This window comes from Homalodisca vitripennis, chromosome 1 (assembly GCF_021130785.1).
Source record: "Homalodisca vitripennis isolate AUS2020 chromosome 1, UT_GWSS_2.1, whole genome shotgun sequence".
Lineage (NCBI taxonomy): Eukaryota > Metazoa > Arthropoda > Insecta > Hemiptera > Cicadellidae > Homalodisca > Homalodisca vitripennis.
In genome coordinates, this window is record NC_060207.1 from 232025022 (window position 1) to 232044562 (window position 19541).

At 35.3% G+C, this 19541-nt stretch overlaps 1 protein-coding gene across 1 annotated transcript in view; it reads left to right on the forward strand.

Annotated features, from left to right (window-relative positions):
- Positions 1-19541, forward strand: part of LOC124355138 (methionine adenosyltransferase 2 subunit beta-like) — a 71090-nt gene that overhangs the window by 31689 nt on the left and 19860 nt on the right. Inside the window, exon 2 of the mRNA XM_046806111.1 lies at positions 19334-19461. Within this exon, the coding sequence (XP_046662067.1) occupies positions 19334-19461 (128 nt within the window). The remainder of the gene's footprint in view (positions 1-19333; positions 19462-19541) is intronic.

The window sequence follows — 19541 nt, forward strand, 5'->3', positions numbered from 1 at the left end:
TTGCAAGTTAAAGCGGATATACCTGTGATCCGATAATGAGGCCTCTTCGCTTACGTGCCACTTATCAACCATTCCAAGTATACCTTGTGTGCAGATTGTTTATGTCAATAACTTCTTGTCTAATTCGTGTTGCGAACGTAGGGCGGTTACCTTTATTACATATAAATAGGTCCCTACTTAGAAGAAATTGTAAAAGTGCCTCACCTCTGGGGTTAGTGTTGGTGCTGCCCCATCCAGCAGAGTGATGGGCGTTGGCGTCACAACCTAGAAGAAGTTGTTGACATCTGGCTTGTGCTTCTTCCACCAGGAGCTCTAGGTCTCTTGATGGAGGGAGTTCCCTGGCATCATATGGCAAGTATACGGAGCCTACAATTGTGCTCTGCACTATGCCTCCATTCTTCCAGGTCAGTGTGCCCACAGTGAGATCTCTGGAGCAGAATTCGTTGAGGGTTAGAAAATCCAAGCCTCTCTTCAACAGGATGCAGGTTCTGACATTCCTTAGAGAGGTACAGTAAATTAACTTACCTTTGGTTTCATTTAGGCCCGCCACTCTCCCTTGGTGAAGCCATGGTTCTTGAATCAATGCCAGATCAAATCCCTCCTGGAGGAAGAACTGGCAGAAGGCTGCCGAGGCAGCCCTACTGTGCTGGAGGTTGATTTGTAGAAACTCGTGGCATTGTCCTTGACTGTCGAGGAGACAATTGAGACCTGCCAGAGTCCTAAGTTGGCTCTACAGTTGGAAGCCTTCACAGCCTTGTAGCAGACCTCGTCCAGGAAGCAGACGAATCCGTAACCTTTCGGGTCTGGCTTGGGTGGAAGGATTTTCCACTCGTTTACATTCAGGTTGGGGTTCTGCTTATTGAACATCTCAAGTACCTTTTCAGGTGTCTTCCTCAGAAGCTTCGGGTGGAGCTCTGAAAAACACCCTAGTGGACCTCAAGATGTCCTTACGCAGACCCACTCTCAGAGAGATGTCATCTCCCAGAGGTTTTATTCTTTGAATAACTTCTTCCAGCCAACGTTTGGTGTGCTCGTTGATGCAGGAAGCAATTAAAACACCTTTCTCTAGGTAGGTGCCCGCAAAACGATGGAACGGAACCATCCTCCAGGGGTTGGATTTCTTCCATAATTGCGTCCTCGATGGCTTCTCCTTGCTCTGCACTAAGCTTCGCTTCCGGGTAGCCTTCGAGGGCTATGGCCATTTTGATCGCTGCGACCTCTCTGTAGGTAGCCTTGGGTGTGCTACCAGAGGCCTCGGGATCGTGGGCTTCGGGCTTTTGGGTTTCCCTCCTAGCCTTCTTTGCGGGTCCCTCAGCGGAGGGCGGGGTGACCAAGGTGCCTCTGGGGCGTTTGGCCGACCCCCACCCCCGCCTTGGTACCCGAAGTTGGGCCCGGAGTTGAGACCTCCTGCCGTTCTGGATTCTTTTTCTTCTTCTTTTTTCCCCCTCCTCCACTTGGAAGGGTCAAAAGCTTCACCCTTTTCAAGAAGTTTAGCCTTTAGTGCTTCTCTTCTTTGAGCAGTGGTGAGATTGGGCCTCTTCATTCTGAGGTTGCCGAGTTGCTCTGTGGCATCATCCAGCGTACCTGTAGACATGGGAGTGCTTGGGCTGTTGAGGAGCTGATCTTCTACATCTTGAAGGGATTTTGCTTCCTCAGCGCTTGTACTGCCTTCCTCAGATAAAGCCTTGCCATGTATGGGAGCTTCAGTGTGCAATGGAACCTCCTGTGTTCCTAAGGCACTTTGTTGAAGAGAAGGTAGGGATGTTGGCATAACAACCTCTTGAGTTGTGTTGCCAGGTGGTGGTATGTGCGAGGTAGCTTCAGGAGCTACCTCAGCAGGAAGAGGTAGGTTAGAAACAGCTTCAGGAACTGTTTCAAGGGTTGGTTGGTTTTGATTTTTGTTTTTGTTTCTTTTCATGTTGTTCCCACGAGAAGCTAGGGAATGGAAGGTCAACCCAGACAGAGCCCCGCATTATTGGTTAAATATTCCTTATAATTGTTTAATATTTATGACAATTTTATCTTGACTACTACAAGTTGTTATTGTGAAATATTGTAAAGTTTAAAGCCCATTTCAATTCTTGATGGTTTTAAAATATAGTTATTCTCTCTCTCTCCCTGAGGACAGTATACAAGTGATTGTGCTTAGTAAAAGAACTATGTATTTTTCTCGTTACTCAAAATATAATAATTTAAAGAGTTATTCAGTTTGGAAAATAGTTTGATAAATTGAAATACTGTGTCAGAAATGTAAGAAAAATAATAGGAAATCTTAAATAAAAAAACTTTTAAATGAAAAATGTTTACAAAAATCAGATGTAATCTAACAAACCTATTGTTAGGTGATCCATTACTTGAAATATCCTCGAGTGTTGATTACAGTAGGTTTAGAGAGGGGAAGTATATCGTGATCCTTACTTATTGTTCTAATCACAGTCATTCAAAGCACAATCAGTAATTGTCTCTGTTTCCTTTTGGTTGTTACGTAAATTATCTTATTATTTCTGAAATAATGATGTAGTCATAACAAAGTAAGGTAACAAGACCTTTAAACAGTTACTTCGACAATTCAACTAATAAAAAGTAGAAAAGCTTCTTTATTTTCAAGCCACACACAATCTTTTAGCACAGAAGTTTATTTTGTTAAGGTTTTAACATATATTTAAATTAAAATTCTGTAAAATATTTCTACACTAATAACACTTTCTTATGTCTAAGCGGTGGTTTACCTAACTATCCCAAAGTCTCTCTTTCATTAGTCCGTTCTGTTTGGGATGAAAACAAATCAATAAGGAGGTGGTGTCACAGATGATTCTGATTCCTCCGCCGACTTCTTTCCTAATTTTCCACACAAATTTGATCAATTTCAAACCTTAGCATACTTATGTACGATGCTTCCTGGTCCTGTAGACTGCTAATAAAATTTTCACAATAGAAATTCGGCTAGTGTAGAAGAGCACATACAGATGGAGTAAGCGAAGCAAATCAAGCCCAGGTGGGCCTATGGTATGAACTCTTAAAAAGGTGCTTATGCTTTGAAGGTGAGAAAAGAGACCATATTATTTATACAGTACCTATTATTTTAATCGTGAGAACTTGAAGTGGCAGGAGGAGATATTTAATCTTCAGTAAAGTTCGATGGCCTTCGGTCTCTACACGGGCGTAGCAATTCTTAAGACGTCCCACACAATCTCTAGAAGTCATCTGATTGGAGTGTCCAAAGATCCTTGCTCTGCCGTTGGATGTTCGTTAGAGGTATCCTCGATCGGTATTTATGTCTCGTGTCAGTTTGGTAGGGTAATTACTGGACGGAGCGCAATTTTCCAACTAAATCAAATCAGCCAAGAGTGTTATTTAGTTTGCTCCTTCAAAACAGTGGGAGTACGGACGAGTCTAAATGTGTAGAAAAAAACACGAGACAGTGAGGTTCTTGATAGTGTAATTAGGGCTCAGAAGGCTCGGAAAATCTTACTTTAAAAGTGATAACAGTTGCTGGAACTTAAGGTGTGGTTTGTCCTTTCCATGGGATTAGTTGACTTGCGAGAAGAACTTAACCTGCAAAGTGGCTTTACTTTGATAACTTTTCCTCATCTGGGTGGATGGTCGGTACAAAGACACCTTGCTTATGGGCTTGCCTAATCATCCGCGAGATTAACAAAAACAAATGATCCATTAATACAAAAACTAGAAATCTATTTTACCACGCTAGTAAGATAAATCTTATACCGTAATAATACTCATTTCATGATAAAGAGGTTAAATATTAAAAACATAATTAAAATGAATAATGCTAAATTTTAAATACAAATGTTCGTACAAATATTAAAAATGTTTAAAAATATATTCCTTGTTTTCATTATTCATTTATCTGTATAACTACGGATAAAGTATATAATTGCAATAACAATTAAACCCACAATATTTTTAAGACTAATAAATTAGTTAAATTAACTTGGTTCTTTCGTAAAGGTATTTTTATTGCACAATAAACTAATTTATTGAGTTAATACGGTATCAGTGAGCCAATGCGCCAACTACAGTTCCGGCAGAAACGTTCACTCATCACTTCATACGCTACTACAGGCTAAACTAAACTTCCTATAAAAAAATGATAAATTACAAAAAAATATTCATCTATTTTCACACAACTTTCTCGCTGACAAAATTTTGTCTGACCAAAAAATAAAAAAAAAATCTTCGCTTACTACTTTTTTCTTGTCATTGTAAACGCTATGTAAAATGTAAACAATAATCAAAATTATTTCGAAATTTTTTTTAATATTTAAAAATGTAACCAATAGATTGCCAATATTAATAGCTTTAATTTGACGCATCTTACAGAATTGTACGACATTGGCTTCACTTTTAAATCGCGAGAGGAAGCCGCAAAGGTCACTGATTTTCGCAGTCTGTTTTCATACTCCGCCGGGACAGTTTTAAACACAGCGAGACTGACTTTTTCATGCAGGTTAGTAGTCCGCGGCCAAGTCTACGGTTAAAAAACACAGCGAGACTGACTTTTTCATGCAGGTTAGTAGTCCGCGGCCAAGTCTACTATTATCATTAGCATGTCGGTGACGCGAACCGAGGATTTTACCAAGGCCGCACTATACACTTTACCCTCTACCAAAACGCTCAACGCGCCTAAAGAAGTTTTCACTTCAAAAAAAACGAGAAATATTAATTAAAATAAAGAATTTTCTCCTAAAAATCGTTTAGTGGGATTTAAGGTTAAATTTTATTATTTAAACGAATTAAATTTTGGAATCAATGTACAAATTACATAGCGAGAGAAAAACGTACACAATAAGAAGAAATAATGCAAAGAAAACCTTTCATATAGTGAAAGCAATAATTATAGAATAAACACCTGCGAAAACAAAAATAAAAACTAGCAGAAACCGAGGAATGTGTTTTAGTTATCGGTAATATATTAGTTTAAATGTGAATTTTCAGCTTGTAACGTCTTAGTTAGTAAATACAATTATTTATGGTTATGAAAAGAGCATTAGTGTGTATCTTTTAGATACAGACATGAGCAAAAAAGTGTTAATATTATTTTCGAAGCTGTGTCGTACCCAAAAATACAGTATCCAGGTTTGCGAAGCTGCAGTGTTTTATCGGAACTACCCACTCTCCTGAGAACAACGATAAGGCAGTAGCGCTACAACAAATTGCGGCTTCACGCCACACTGTACTTAGCCTCATGAGAAGGAAAATGTGGATAGTTTGTCACCTGCTCTGTTTTACCCAAAAATACAGTATCCGGGTTTGCGAAGCTGCAGTGTTTTATCGGAACTACCCACTCTCCTGAGAACAACGATAAGGCAGTAGCGCTACAACAAATTGCGGCTTCACGCCACACTGTACTTAGCTTCATGAGAAGGAAAATGTGGATAGTTTGTCACCTGCTCTGTTTTACCCAAAAATACAGTATCCGGGTTTGCGAAGCTGCAGTGTTTTATCGGAACTACCCACTCTCCTGAGAACAACGATAAGGCAGTAGCGCTACAACAAATTGCTGCTTCACGCCACACTGTACTTAGCTTCATGAGAAGGAAAATGTGGATAGTTTGTCATTTTCTATGTTGTTCCAAAAAATACAGTATCCAAGTTTACGAAGCTGCAGTGTTTTATCGGAACTACCCACTCTCCTGAGAACAACGATAAGGCAGTAGCGCTACAACAAATTGCGGCTTCACGCCACACTGTACTTAGCCTCATGAGAAGGAAAATGTGGATAGTTTGTCACCTGCTCTGCTGTACCCAAAAATACAGTATCCAGGTTTACGAAGCTGCAGTGTTTTATCAGAACTACCCACTCTCCTGAGAACAACGATAAGGCAGTAGCGCTACAACAAATTGCGGCTTCACGCCACACTGTACTTAGCCTCATGAGAAGGAAAATGTGGATAGTTTGTCACCTGCTCTGTTTTACATAACCCAAAAATACAGTATCCGGGTTTGCGAAGCTGCAGTGTTTTATCGGAACTACCCACTCTCCTGAGAACAACGATAAGGCAGTAGCGCTACAACAAATTGCTGCTTCACGCCACACTGTACTTAGCTTCATGAGAAGGAAAATGTGGATAGTTTGTCATTTTCTATGTTGTTCCAAAAAATACAGTATCCAAGTTTACGAAGCTGCAGTGTTTTATCGGAACTACCCACTCTCCTGAGAACAACGATAAGGCAGTAGCGCTACAAACAAATTGCTGCTTCACGCCACACTGTACTTAGCTTCATGAGAAGGAAAATGTGGATAGTTTGTCATTTTCTATGTTGTTCCAAAAAATACAGTATCCAAGTTTACGAAGCTGCAGTGTTTTATCGGAACTACCCACTCTCCTGAGAACAACGATAAGGCAGTAGCGCTACAACAAATTGCGGCTTCACGCCACACTGTACTTAGCTTCATGAGAAGGAAAATGTGGATAGTTTGTCACCTGCTCTGTTTTACCCAAAAATACAGTATCCGGGTTTGCGAAGCTGCAGTGTTTTATCGGAACTACCCACTCTCCTGAGAACAACGATAAGGCAGTAGCGCTACAACAAATTGCTGCTTCACGCCACACTGTACTTAGCTTCATGAGAAGGAAAATGTGGATAGTTTGTCATTTTCTATGTTGTTCCAAAAAATACAGTATCCAAGTTTACGAAGCTGCAGTGTTTTATCGGAACTACCCACTCTCCTGAGAACAACGATAAGGCAGTAGCGCTAGAACAAATTGCGGCTTCACGCCACACTGTACTTAGCCTCATGAGAAGGAAAATGTGGATAGTTTGTCATCTACTCTGTTGTACCCAAAAATACAGTATCCAGGTTTAAGAAGCTGCAGTGTTTTATCGGAACTACCCACTCTCCTGAGAAACAACGATAAGGAAGTAGCGCTACAACAAATTGCGGCTTTACGCCACACTGTACTTAGCCTCATGAGAAGTAAAATGTGGATATTTTGTCACCTGCTCTGTTTTTACCCAAAAATACAGTATCCGGGTTTGCGAAGCTGCAGTGTTTTATCGGAACTACCCACTCTCCTGAGAACAACGATAAGGCAGTAGCGCTACAACAAATTGCTGCTTCACGCCACACTGTACTTAGCTTCATGAGAAGGAAAATGTGGATAGTTTGTCATTTTCTATGTTGTTCCAAAAAATACAGTATCCAAGTTTACGAAGCTGCAGTGTTTTATCGGAACTACCCACTCTCCTGAGAACAACGATAAGGCAGTAGCGCTACAACAAATTGCGGCTTCACGCCACACTGTACTTAGCCTCATGAGAAGGAAAATGTGGATAGTTTGTCATCTACTCTGTTGTACCCAAAAATACAGTATCCAGGTTTATGAAGCTGCAGTGTTTTATCGGAACTACCCACTCTCCTGAGAACAACGATAAGGAAGTAGCGCTACAACAAATTGCGGCTTCACGCCACACTGTACTTAGCCTCATGAAAGGGAAAATCTGGATAGTTTGTCATCTGCTCCCAAATTGCTTCTAAACAGTTATTGTAGCCTGAACACTGTACATTACGTTTCGTGTATTTAAATAATAAAACTATCCATAAAGATGGCATATCAGTTGTTTAAATATCTTAAAATACGACAATTCTTTCCAAAACAGGCCGAGTGAACACGTTAAAATCAATAAAACGTTAGTAAATATGAAAAAATCATGGACCCTTAAAATTATAACAGCTCATATTATTACATGAATGAACGAATAACATAATTGATACATTCCTATTCTTGTAACTCTCTTTGCAAATGAATCGTTAAAAATGTATGTACAGTTAAATGAGTTTTTGTTGTAAAGTGAAGTTAATATTAATGATTAATGTGCAATATTCAAAATTATGTTCATTTCACGTTTCTTTATAAACCATATCCACCGATATTGCATGTTTAGTATTATATAAAGCTTCGCAAAAATAACTATTCAGACATAGCCTAGAGTTTATAACTCCGTATGACGGTTTTCATACAGGATAATCAATATATTAGAGGATAAAACCTTTAAAAATTATTATGTCCCAGATTCTGAGTAAATTAAAGTCAGAAGTTTTGTTTGTATAGCAGACTATTTTATTTAAATGGGTTATATAATTCCTAGTTACAACGGTTTCAAGTCACGCTTATTGCACACACGACTAAAGGGAATTTCCGTCACTTTAAACCCACCTTTTCAACTTTCCATCGAACTCCTTTCTATAGCCCTATACTGGTGAGTAGAGATTTATGTTCTCTAGATGTTTCTGTTCATGTAGGTGCCAATTTTTCAATAACACTCTAGCTCCTCACAAGACTTCAACTAGCAACGAAATAAATGGGCGTTAGAGCTAAGATTTATTTCATTATAGACTCCTGTCAAGCTTTCAAACTCGTCATTATGGACACTTCTTGTATAAATGCCAATTACTAATATTCCATCTACTGTATTCGTAGTAAAATTATAACAAAATTATTTTTTTCGGACACGTTTGCAGTGGTTAACAATATACCGGGTGTCCCAAAAGTCCCACCCCCCCCCCCTTCTAACTTTTGAACGGAATTAAACAAACCAATATCCTTTGGGGGTTAGTTATATAATTACAAATGATGATTTTTGCGCTACACGAGAACTTATCCCCTCAACCCAAAATGGGGGGTTGGGGGGTCAAGTCAAAATTTTTAAATGCAAACCCCATCAAATGACACTTCATTTTAAAGGTCTTTATAAAAGAAGAACAATGCCACAGACTAAAGGTCTCTATCTCAATCCAGTACGAATCAATGGCTTGTTGGGGCAATTTTGGGCATTTACTTTGAGCTTATAAATTCAATTGATTGGGGTTTGCATTTAAAAATTTTGACTTGACCCCCAACCCCCCATTTTTGGTTAAGGGAGTAAGTTCTCATGTAGCGCAGAAATCATCATTTGTCATTATATAACTACCCCCCAAAGGATATTGGTTTGTTTAATTCCGTTCAAAAGTTAGAAGGGGGGTGGGACTTTTGGGACAACCGTATATAACAATATAGCAACTTTCTGTCGCTTATTGAATTCTCTGTAAAATTAATAACAGGCCGAATTTATATAAGATCCTATCAGTAACATAACTCCAATCGCTTGACTAATTTCTAAACCTCCTTTTGCGGATGTCGGGCCTTGATAAAACTGTATCAACCGATAAAACCATAAGGTTAAGGTTTGTTGAGATCACTTCATTAATAAGACTCGTACAATTGCTGGAACAGTACTTTTTATCCAGAGGCTCTGCTATTTTAGTTCTAATTGGGAATTGTATATAAAAACTTGTGTTTTTTATTTACTAGTGAAATTTATGTGCTAAATTTTGTGTATCATTGCACAAAATATACGTTTGACAGAAAAATGTTAATGTTTACTGTCACATGGGTCTACACACTAGCATTGCAATTTATTGTTGCGAGGATTTACTAAGCTGAGCCAAATTCAAAAGTTCTGAAGTATTACAAAATTTTGAAATACTGTATTAGATTCTTACATATTTTTTCTACAACCACCTGATTTACTTTAGAGTATATGGATCAACAAAATAGGACTTGCTTCTACATAAAGTAAAGGTTTTGATTTATATTTTTATCATATAAACCAAAGGAATCTGTTTAAAATTAGTTAGCAAAAGGTTTCCCTTGTTTTAATAAAACGCATCAATATCTCTTAGTCACTGTAACGAAATGTGAATAAATGTGGGAAAGAATGAGCTGGAAAGTATTACCGACCACATAATGGTGCTATCTGTGTGCTCTCTACAGAACTACAGCATGAAATAAAAGTGTAATTGTTTAATGAAACATAAATTAATTCTCTGCATTGCAATGTGAGGAATTAATAATTAATTATAAAGAGCAAAATATACAGCTTTATTTCGCCCTGTCTACTTATTATAAACACACTTATTATTATGCCGTAAGGTATAAAAAAACACCGAAAATACGTGTTTTGGTGGTAAAAAATTATTGATTTCTTTTAATTCTGAAATGATCTTTTACTACTATCGTATGAAAAGTCACTGATAACTAAACACCAGGATAACTTCTACAGCTTAGAATTTTGTGAAATAACTTTGTTTTATAACCATGTTAGAACTTCTTAAGTTTTCTTTCTCATAGTCAAATCATTTTGGTTTTCTTAAAAATGGGTTTCCACGGTACGTTATCAACGATTTGATTTGTGAGGGATGAAAATACACAATAAAAACGCTTAGCAACTCACGTACAGCCCTAACTCCGCCTCAAAGAATAAAGACATATTTCATTTTATTTTTTATTTTTTTGCCTACTTGTCTGCAGATGTCGCAGGTCTGCAGATCTCAGTTTTATAAATCTATACGCTATCTCCGGATCACTATCAAGCAAATATACCTAACATGTTATATTCTGAGCAACATAGAAGAATAAATCAGCTTAAAAGAAAATCGGTTATTGACTTCTCTGCGTGCAAAAACGTTCTCTTATTCCCAAATGCAAAATGCTAAGCCTGTATCATGGCTTTAAATACGAGTATATTTTAAACCTGCGACCCATTTCAGCAAATAATGAATTTTCAACTCGTTACCTCTCAGATATTTTAAATACAGCACACTTTTTTCGTTACTCCATCAGTATTATTATAAAATGCAAACATCATAAACAATAAAGCCATCTCCTCCATGAAACACTTAATTTCTTAATGTAACTTTCCTAATCCCTCTCTTTTCTTGCCGTCCGAACACTTGACTCAGCTCTAATTGCCTGTCAGAGTTAATGTTAACTGTCCTCCGTCAGAAAGGGAGAAATTTACTAATCAGGAGATATTTTCCATTTGTTCAAAGACAGTTGTAAATAAATTGTTTTAAATGTAGCTCGTTTCAATGATAAAAGATTTTTATTATGAAAATTTATATACCCTCAGTGTATATCCTTACTGTTTGATGTTACTTGAATTTCCTTAACAGTGTCTTAACTAAATCTAAATCATAACTAACATTTGTAGCAGCACAGTTTGACTTCACTCACAGATAAATTTGCCATTGTATAAATACTACCATTACGTTTACTTAATAATAAAGTATCAAGTTAAATTTATGTTAACAATATTACTTTAAACTATTATTAGTTAATTTAATTTGTTGAACTTTTTCAGATTATTTTTCTGTTTTAAGTCTTTTCATGTATTTATTCACATTATAATTAAATTTAAACTGAAAAGCTAAATATAAACTGAGAAACGTTTGAAAATAAAAGGCATGTTATGAATTGATTTGATTGACGCAGACAACGTTCACAAATATATAAACGATTAAATCATTTATTCACGTAGCCAATCTAATATTAATTTACTCATTATAAGGATAACGTAAGTGAAGCATAACACGTGTTTATATAATAAAATAAGTACTAATACATGCTTAATTGTTTTTAATTTAGTAAACTATTCAGTCCTGGAGTTTCAATTTCTATGTGTGATAAAAATAATATTGTACATTATAAATCTTAATAAAATGTCTAAAACTGTATAAGTATTTAACTACTGTACTTTATTTCTTTCTACCACGCTTAAACTAATAAATGAATAAATTAGCTTCATATATATATATATATATATATATATATATATATATTATATTACATTATATATATATAAAATTGTATAAGTGGCAACAGCCTTATTTAATTTCGATAAACATTGAATCGCAAAAAGTACTTGCTCCGCCGGGACTCGAACCCGGATCTCTCAATTCTTATTGTTTATTGAAATTAAATAAGGCTATTGCCACTTATACAAATTTAATGCAAATAAAAGTCATTTGACAGGTATTTGGTCTTCCGATAATATATGTTAGTTCGGTTATTTAAACGCATATGTGACAGATACGGCCAAATACAAAATAATTGAATCGGAAAAAGTAAGTGCTCTGTGGTCTAATGGTAGCACATTTCACCCGGCAAGTGAGAGATCCGGGTTCGACTCCCGGCGGAGCAAGTACTTTTTGTGATTCAATGTTTATTGAAATTAAATAAGGCTATTGCCATTTATACAATTTAATGTATATATATATATATATATATATACATAAGAGAGAGAGAGAGAGATCAAGTATTAGAAATATACATTTTTGAACTATGGGATATACTGCTTAAAACATAGTTACAAGAAACAAACAATAAATCATTTGTCATTACATATAATTTTTATCTTATTATTTATTATATGATATATTTAGAAAATATTTGACTAACCATATTATTTTATATATTGGTACGAATCAAACTAATTTCATAAAAATAACTCCATGATTAAATATGCACTTTCAAAATAACTATGTGTCACAAATTATCAATATCAATCAATGTCAGCACATGATCAATATTTAAAACATTCTCATAGCCGATATCTACAACCGGCAAGACCTCTTCATATGATTGAAACTTGATTATTTCTCTAAAGGAAGTACGATGCAAATTAAAACGTTTGGTTGAGTTTGATTTTCGTGTATACAAGCCTACAACGGTTATATAAATAGATCATAGTTACAATGTGTGTCATAGTAACGTTTTCTATTAAAAAGAATGAGATTGGATTGTTTGTCTGAAGGAAGTGCAATGGAAATTAGAGATCTTTGTTCAGGTTTCACCTTCTGTACATAACATTTAGCTTCAAATTTCCATGTGAATAGTTGTAAGAAGCTATATAAATTGGCATCAAATAAGTTAGAGTATGTTTTCGATGTTGTGGAAATACAGAGTGATGAAAGAATATGTTATGAGGGAACAACTAGTGGTTTATTATTAGCTTAAACTAATATGTACTAATTATCTGAAACACTGAAGCAACCTTAGATCATTATTTATTCAAATGAATCGTTATTTTGCTCATCCAGAAATCGTACTTCTCTGCTTCCCAACATACGTCAGAAAGTTGGAGCTTCACTGACTTACGAAGGAAATATTGAAACTGACAAATGGGTAAGAAACTTTTTGGTCGCTAGTGCAACTTTTAATGCTGAAGATATATTTGACGTGATTTATTTGATAGATAAATATAACAGACCCTGTATAACAAATCAAAACATACCTATAATGTTCTAGTTTCAAATGTCGTATGCAAGTAATGGAAAGATTTATAATACTTGTGAAAAGAATAACTTCTAATTACTTATGATCCAAGTGGATCAAATAGGTATGAATATTACCTTACACCCAGTAATAAGCTTCAGAGCTTCAATTTTTAACTTATAAAACACAACAGTTAGGTAATGTACTAATTCATTTATGATAGTGTTTGGAAAAATGAAAGACATGAATGGAAAAAAAAATTATATTTTAGCATTCCATTTGTTTGATGGAACCTTTATTTCTTCACCAAAAAAATCATAGCATGAGCATTTTTGTAAACAAACGTTTTGGACTATAAAAGTACTAGCTCATATACGAATTCATCTTACTATATAATAAATGTAATAATTAAAGACTAGGACAGGGTTTGAACAGAACAACCGAGCGATAATGTAGTATGTAGTTTCACCAGGATGAATAAAATATCAAACTGAATGTTTCAGACAGCTTTCCTGTGGTGAATATTTTTCATAATCTCATAATGAGCCACGTTGTATAAACTAGTAGCCTTCCTTCTTCTCTCCATGAACTGCTGAAGTGAAATTTCGAGCAGTGGTTATAAAAATATCAAACTAAATGTTTCGGACAGCTTTCCTGTGGTGAATATTTTTCATAATCCCTTAATGAGCCACGTTGTATAAACTATATAGTAGCCTTCTCTCCATGAAATGCTGAAGTGAAATTTCTAGCAGTCGTTATAAAAATATCAAACTGAATGTTCCAGACAGCTTCCTGTGGGGAATATTTTTCATAATCTCATAATGAGCCACGTTGTATAAACTAGTAGCCTTCTTCTCTCCATGAACTGCTGAAGTGAAATTTCTAGCAGTCGTTATAAAACTATCAAACTGAATGTTTCAGACAGCTTTCCTGTGGTGAATATGTTTCATAATCTCATAATGAGCCACGTTGTATAAACTAGTAGCCTTCTTCTCTCCATGAACTGCTGAAGTGAAATTTCGAGCAGTCGTTATAAGAATATGAAACTGAATGTTTCAGACAGCTTTCCTGTGGTTAATATTTTTCATAATCTCATAATGAGCCACTTTGTACGAACTATTAGCCTTCTCTCCATTAAAGGCGGAAGTGAAACTCTGAGCAGACTTTATTAAAATGGCGCCGTCTCAGAAAGTAATAATGGTTCAGCTTCTTGAATGCCAAGCAATTAGTTAGATTAAAAGATCTAATTTTACTTAAATTAAATTATTTTCTTACAATTAAAATGTATTAGGATAACATTTCTTTGTTCAAAATCAATCAACACACTTATCAACTATGCAATTATCGTTAGCTATTAATTTTGTTTGATACATTAATATATGTGTACCGAACGACTCCCAGTCAGTTACGTATTTAGTAGTCAGTATATATTCAGAAACAGTGTACTCCAAAGCAAACCTTTTGATGCTTAATATGTACTTACAATCACTATGAATTAAGCTTCAGTTGCACTGTGGTACACCAGTGCAATTTACAACATTTATGTACCAAAGCAAAGGTTTATCTAATGCTTAGCTGCAACTGAGCTCTAGCTAGAACATACCTAAGGTGATTCAATGCAAATGTCGAATTTAACTACATTTTACCTTCGGCTCTGAGCATTAAATTGACCCTTTCCAACATTATTATAGCTACATTATTTGTAGAAACCTTTGTTGTACCGCGTGCTTTTAAATCGTTTCTAAAACATTGGAGATCTCTTAATTGTACGCCTGATGAGACAATAAGAACATCTCTTAATCTAGATTTAATTGATTTTTCAGACTAGGTGTCTCTGATGTTGAAACAGTGCAAAGACTTCGTTTTTAACGTCGAATTTGAAGTACAATATTGTGGTTTGTTAAAAAAATTATGTCAAATCCAGAAAATTAACATTTCATAAAAGTTTTAAAGCATTGTATTTCTTTATTTGATACTAAAACGAACGGAGTCTGATTTATTAAAATAGCGTAAAAATAAAAATGATATGACATTTTTCGTATGCCATTAACATGTAATATTGTAAATTGCCATATTAAATTTATTTATTTATTATCTATTATTATACGAAATAAATAATAAAGTTTGGCGGCCTACCACACTCCGCAATCCGAGACATTGTTAAACGAAATAAAATAAAGGAACTGTGTAGTATTTCTCATAGTAAAAATTTTTCTCATCTGTATGAATGTTTAATACAGAAAACAAAATATTGCCAGAAAGGCTGGAATAACCAGAGTATTTCGTGGGAAAGGTGTTCAATGTAAAAGTTTAAATTTTGTTCGATTTTACCTTCCGCTAGAAAGCCCATACTGCAAGAGATGGCTGTGTACAGTTGATGGTACACCTGCGTCTCTGATATTTGCTTGAAGTAACTATGCAGTAATGGGACACAATGTACAGGAAGACGGACAACCCATCAGTTCCCTGTAGCGAGAAAGAGGGTAGCCTCAATACTACAACTCACTTAGTGAGGGAGTACAGACAGTCGCCGTACAGTCCGTGTCACTTACAAGTACATACGTTTAGAACGTCTTATCGCCGCCTGGCTGTGATATGAGCTCAAGTTATAACTCATGGCTTGGACCATTAATTATTGACCCAGTTGGTTGTAATGCATTCAAGGATCAAGATAATAGCCACTAAGAAATTATTACTATTTTCATCATTCGTTCTAGAAGGTACTTGCTGTTTCAATCTACTTTGGATCTCTACAAATAGTGTAGACCTCATATTTCAAAGGTGTTCTATCACACCTTCAGTTTTCAACATTGTTCAAAGGTGATTACAATCTTAAGGTGAAATCGAGCAATATTTCAACTTTTACGTGATCTAAAAGTTTAAAATTTGAAAAGTTACTGTTTGAAATCCCCAGATACCGTATCAATAATTATCTGCTTAATAGCTACATTAGGTGGTTACCATGGTCTAATAATGCATATTTTTTTATATAAAAAATTAATCGAATTTAAATCTTTTTAAAACTGTTGAAAGAAAAATTAAGGAACTAAAAAGTTTAAAAAAATAATTTTCATATGATTGAACAAAAGTTAGATGTCGATACCAGTCAATATTTGAAGGTAGTCCAAATTTTAAGAATAATTTGTTTTAGACCTTAGTTATAAGTTACATAGACATTGCTCTCTTTTTGCAGTCTATCGATAAAGTGGTTCCATAAACAACAAAAGGAAACAGTCAAGCAGTTTAGTACTGTACTCCATAGAAATAAAGAATTCTATATTTAAATATCGATACAGGTAACCTGTAGGTAACTGCCGATATTTAGTGAATATTATTGTACTGTTTATATGTATATAAGAAGTTATGTCCTCTATGAAATAATAAATTATGAATATAACTAAGTACGCAATATAACTTACGGGCGAAGTAATTCAATTATAGGATTAAACTCATAAGACCATGTTTTACGTAAACTATATTGTTTTAATGTAGCTTTACAGATGGCGTTCTATCTTCAATTGGTATTGATTTTTTTTTATCGTATCATTATATTTTAGTCATTTACAATTTTTATAAAAGAGATTCAAATTTTTTCTCTTCATCCATATATGCATGCTAACTTCAGAACAGTAAAATGTTTCCAACAAAGTTCAATTGTTTTCACCATTTTTTAATGTTGGAAATTTTTTAATAATGAAACTGTAACAACCTCTTCTGACTTGGTGACAAACTCGAAGTTATTGCAATTAAAACTTGTTGAAGAAACTACAACAAAAGTTTGCCCGTCTCGGGATGAGAGCAATAGCAGAAGCAATACTTGTTTCCACATTTCCAACGCGACAACATTGCGCGCTATCAGCTCGGTTATTACTTCACGCCAATGTTTGCGTTGGCGAGATCAAGTAAATTGTCTGCGCTGTCTTTCAGACGAATTGCTACTGGAACTTTAGCCTTATTTAACGATTTCTTAGAAAACTTTTTAAGTAAAAAACTTAAATTAGCTTTTGAATTTATCAAACATGACTATTATTAAACAATACTGATTTTTAATTACTTCTGTGTCGTTCAAATCCCAAACGAAACATCACTGTGTTCATGATAAATATTTTGGTTACCAACTGTATTTCTTTGTATCATGAGCTAAGAACAAAATCTCGTGTGTCCTTTTAACTAAAACCCGGTTACACCTAAGATAAGCAAGTAGTCTCTGGGATAAAGAGGTGTATATCTTTAGTTACATATTTACTAACAGTGCTTGGTAATTTTTAATCTGGTACGTTCACATGAAGATCTGGGTTATGTGGTATTGTCCGTACTGGTACCTATATGGTATTGTCCATATAGGAAGTCTCAAACTCAACTATCGTTAGTTGGAAAGAATGGTCTACCTTCTCTCTTTCTCTTTAACCCCGTTTAATCAGAAAAACATAAAAATTCGAGGGATGTCATGAAATTACAAATTTGATTAATTCTGCACGAATCAAAACTTAATTTTATTAACACACTCTCTGCAGTATTAGTTTAGAATGGATTTATCAGCCCAATCCCTCAGGTTCAAGGGACTTTTCTTATTATTCTACAATTCAAATGATTCACAAACTCCTCTAAATCGAATTTACAGTGCTTTCGATAGTGCAGTGATTTATTTTATCCAAAATTATACAACTAACGTCAACTAATTTTCAACCAAGGCTGTTACACTAACTAAATGCAGAGCTTGTGACCTGAATGAAACAAACACTTCTTTTATCTGGCTTAAATAGTTTAAGTTTCATCATGCTGTTCAACCATTTCAGTTCTGGAGATTATCACCAGCAAAAAGACTGAATTTATTCGTCAATTAAGACCCCTTTTCATCAAGTATAAAGGTGGAAAACCTCTCAATCATCTCCGTATCAACCCAGACCAAATCACCACAAACATATAAAAGATAAACTGAAACCTACGTAAAACGAATGAATCTTGCATGCGGCATCACATTCCGAAAACTCCCAGTTTGAATATACACAGAGGATGTATGCGTGCATAGAAAACAATACAATCAATAAACGTAGCCATAAGTGTTGTAGAGATAATAACCTAGGTTTTTTCCGAACTGATCTGCTCAAATTCCCGATCTGATTCAATTGTTTCGGTTTGCATATGGGGGCACCCATTCATAAAGTTAACACATATGTGTATCCTGACATTCTTGATCAAAACATTTCCTTAATATTAAAACCACAAGAGGTGCCAACTGTCACAACTCAAAAGAATAAATGTGCAGTTTCAAACTCAGACATCCATATTTAGTTTAATAAGCAGGTCCATAGTCCATAGTATTTTATGGAATTTTAGCTTCATGGTATCCGAGAATACGCCGCCATAACACTCGTGTATACGAGTATAACATAACACTTGAAGTACGAGTATACTAAAGCTATTGTTTACTGTTTATCACTGCAACTACATTGTGGCTTGTATCAACTAACATCGTATTACCAAGCAATCTCAAACAGCAACCGCGCTATCCACTTATAGTGGGAAAAGCTGTCTCCTTTGTAACTTTAGCAGATTGAATCTAATCTCATAGTTTCATTCCACTGTTACCAACAACTAAGAAGAGGAAACCTCATTGAGTATGAAATTAGTTTTAAACATCTCACTTTGCGGGCTGCAGTCTTGCTAAAACTGTTCTGACATTATTGTGTCTGTGAGATGTGTCCAACTGGGTTACACTTTAATTTTCTTTTCAAACAGCAATGAATCTTGTTTAGACTCTTTATAGAACTTTAAACATTCATGGCAGTACGGTAACACATACAAAAATTAATATAACACCTATGTTATCCTAATCTTAATAATGTTATAAATGCGAAAGAAGTTTATTGGTTTGCATTCTTTCACACGTGACCTATTCAACCGGTAGTACTGAAACTTTACATATACATTCTTAGGGTCCGTATGTTAATATAGGTATATTCTTATTTTCAAAAATCCCTCCGGGCTGAGCCAAAATGGGGTCTAAATTTGTAAACAAGTATTATTAAATTATTGAAAGAGCTTGTTATATGTCATCAACTGTTCTGTGTAAACATTGTTTTATGGCAGCACAACCATATGTTTAATTAATTTAACCAATATTGTCAGTTTGCTTACATTTCATACTATAGAAGGAAAGCGTAGAGTAAGCTTGATAGTAGGAAAACTTCTTAATTCAAACTTTTTTCAAACGCTGTTGACTACAGAGTAAGAAAATATCCAGATAATAAAATGCCTTGGTCTTCGTTTGCCAGTCCCGCAATACACGGAAGGACCTCCGCCGCAGTGATCCATCGGCAGAACAAATTCACACAGCCCTTCGCCAGAAGAGGTTCCAGAATTCTCCCAGACGTTGGGCATTCCCAAAGTGTCATCCTCGAAGGTACAGATTAATCTTAAGACAACGTCTCTTATGAATAAGATAAGGAAAAGTGTTAGGAGGGAAAATAAAATAGTTAAAGA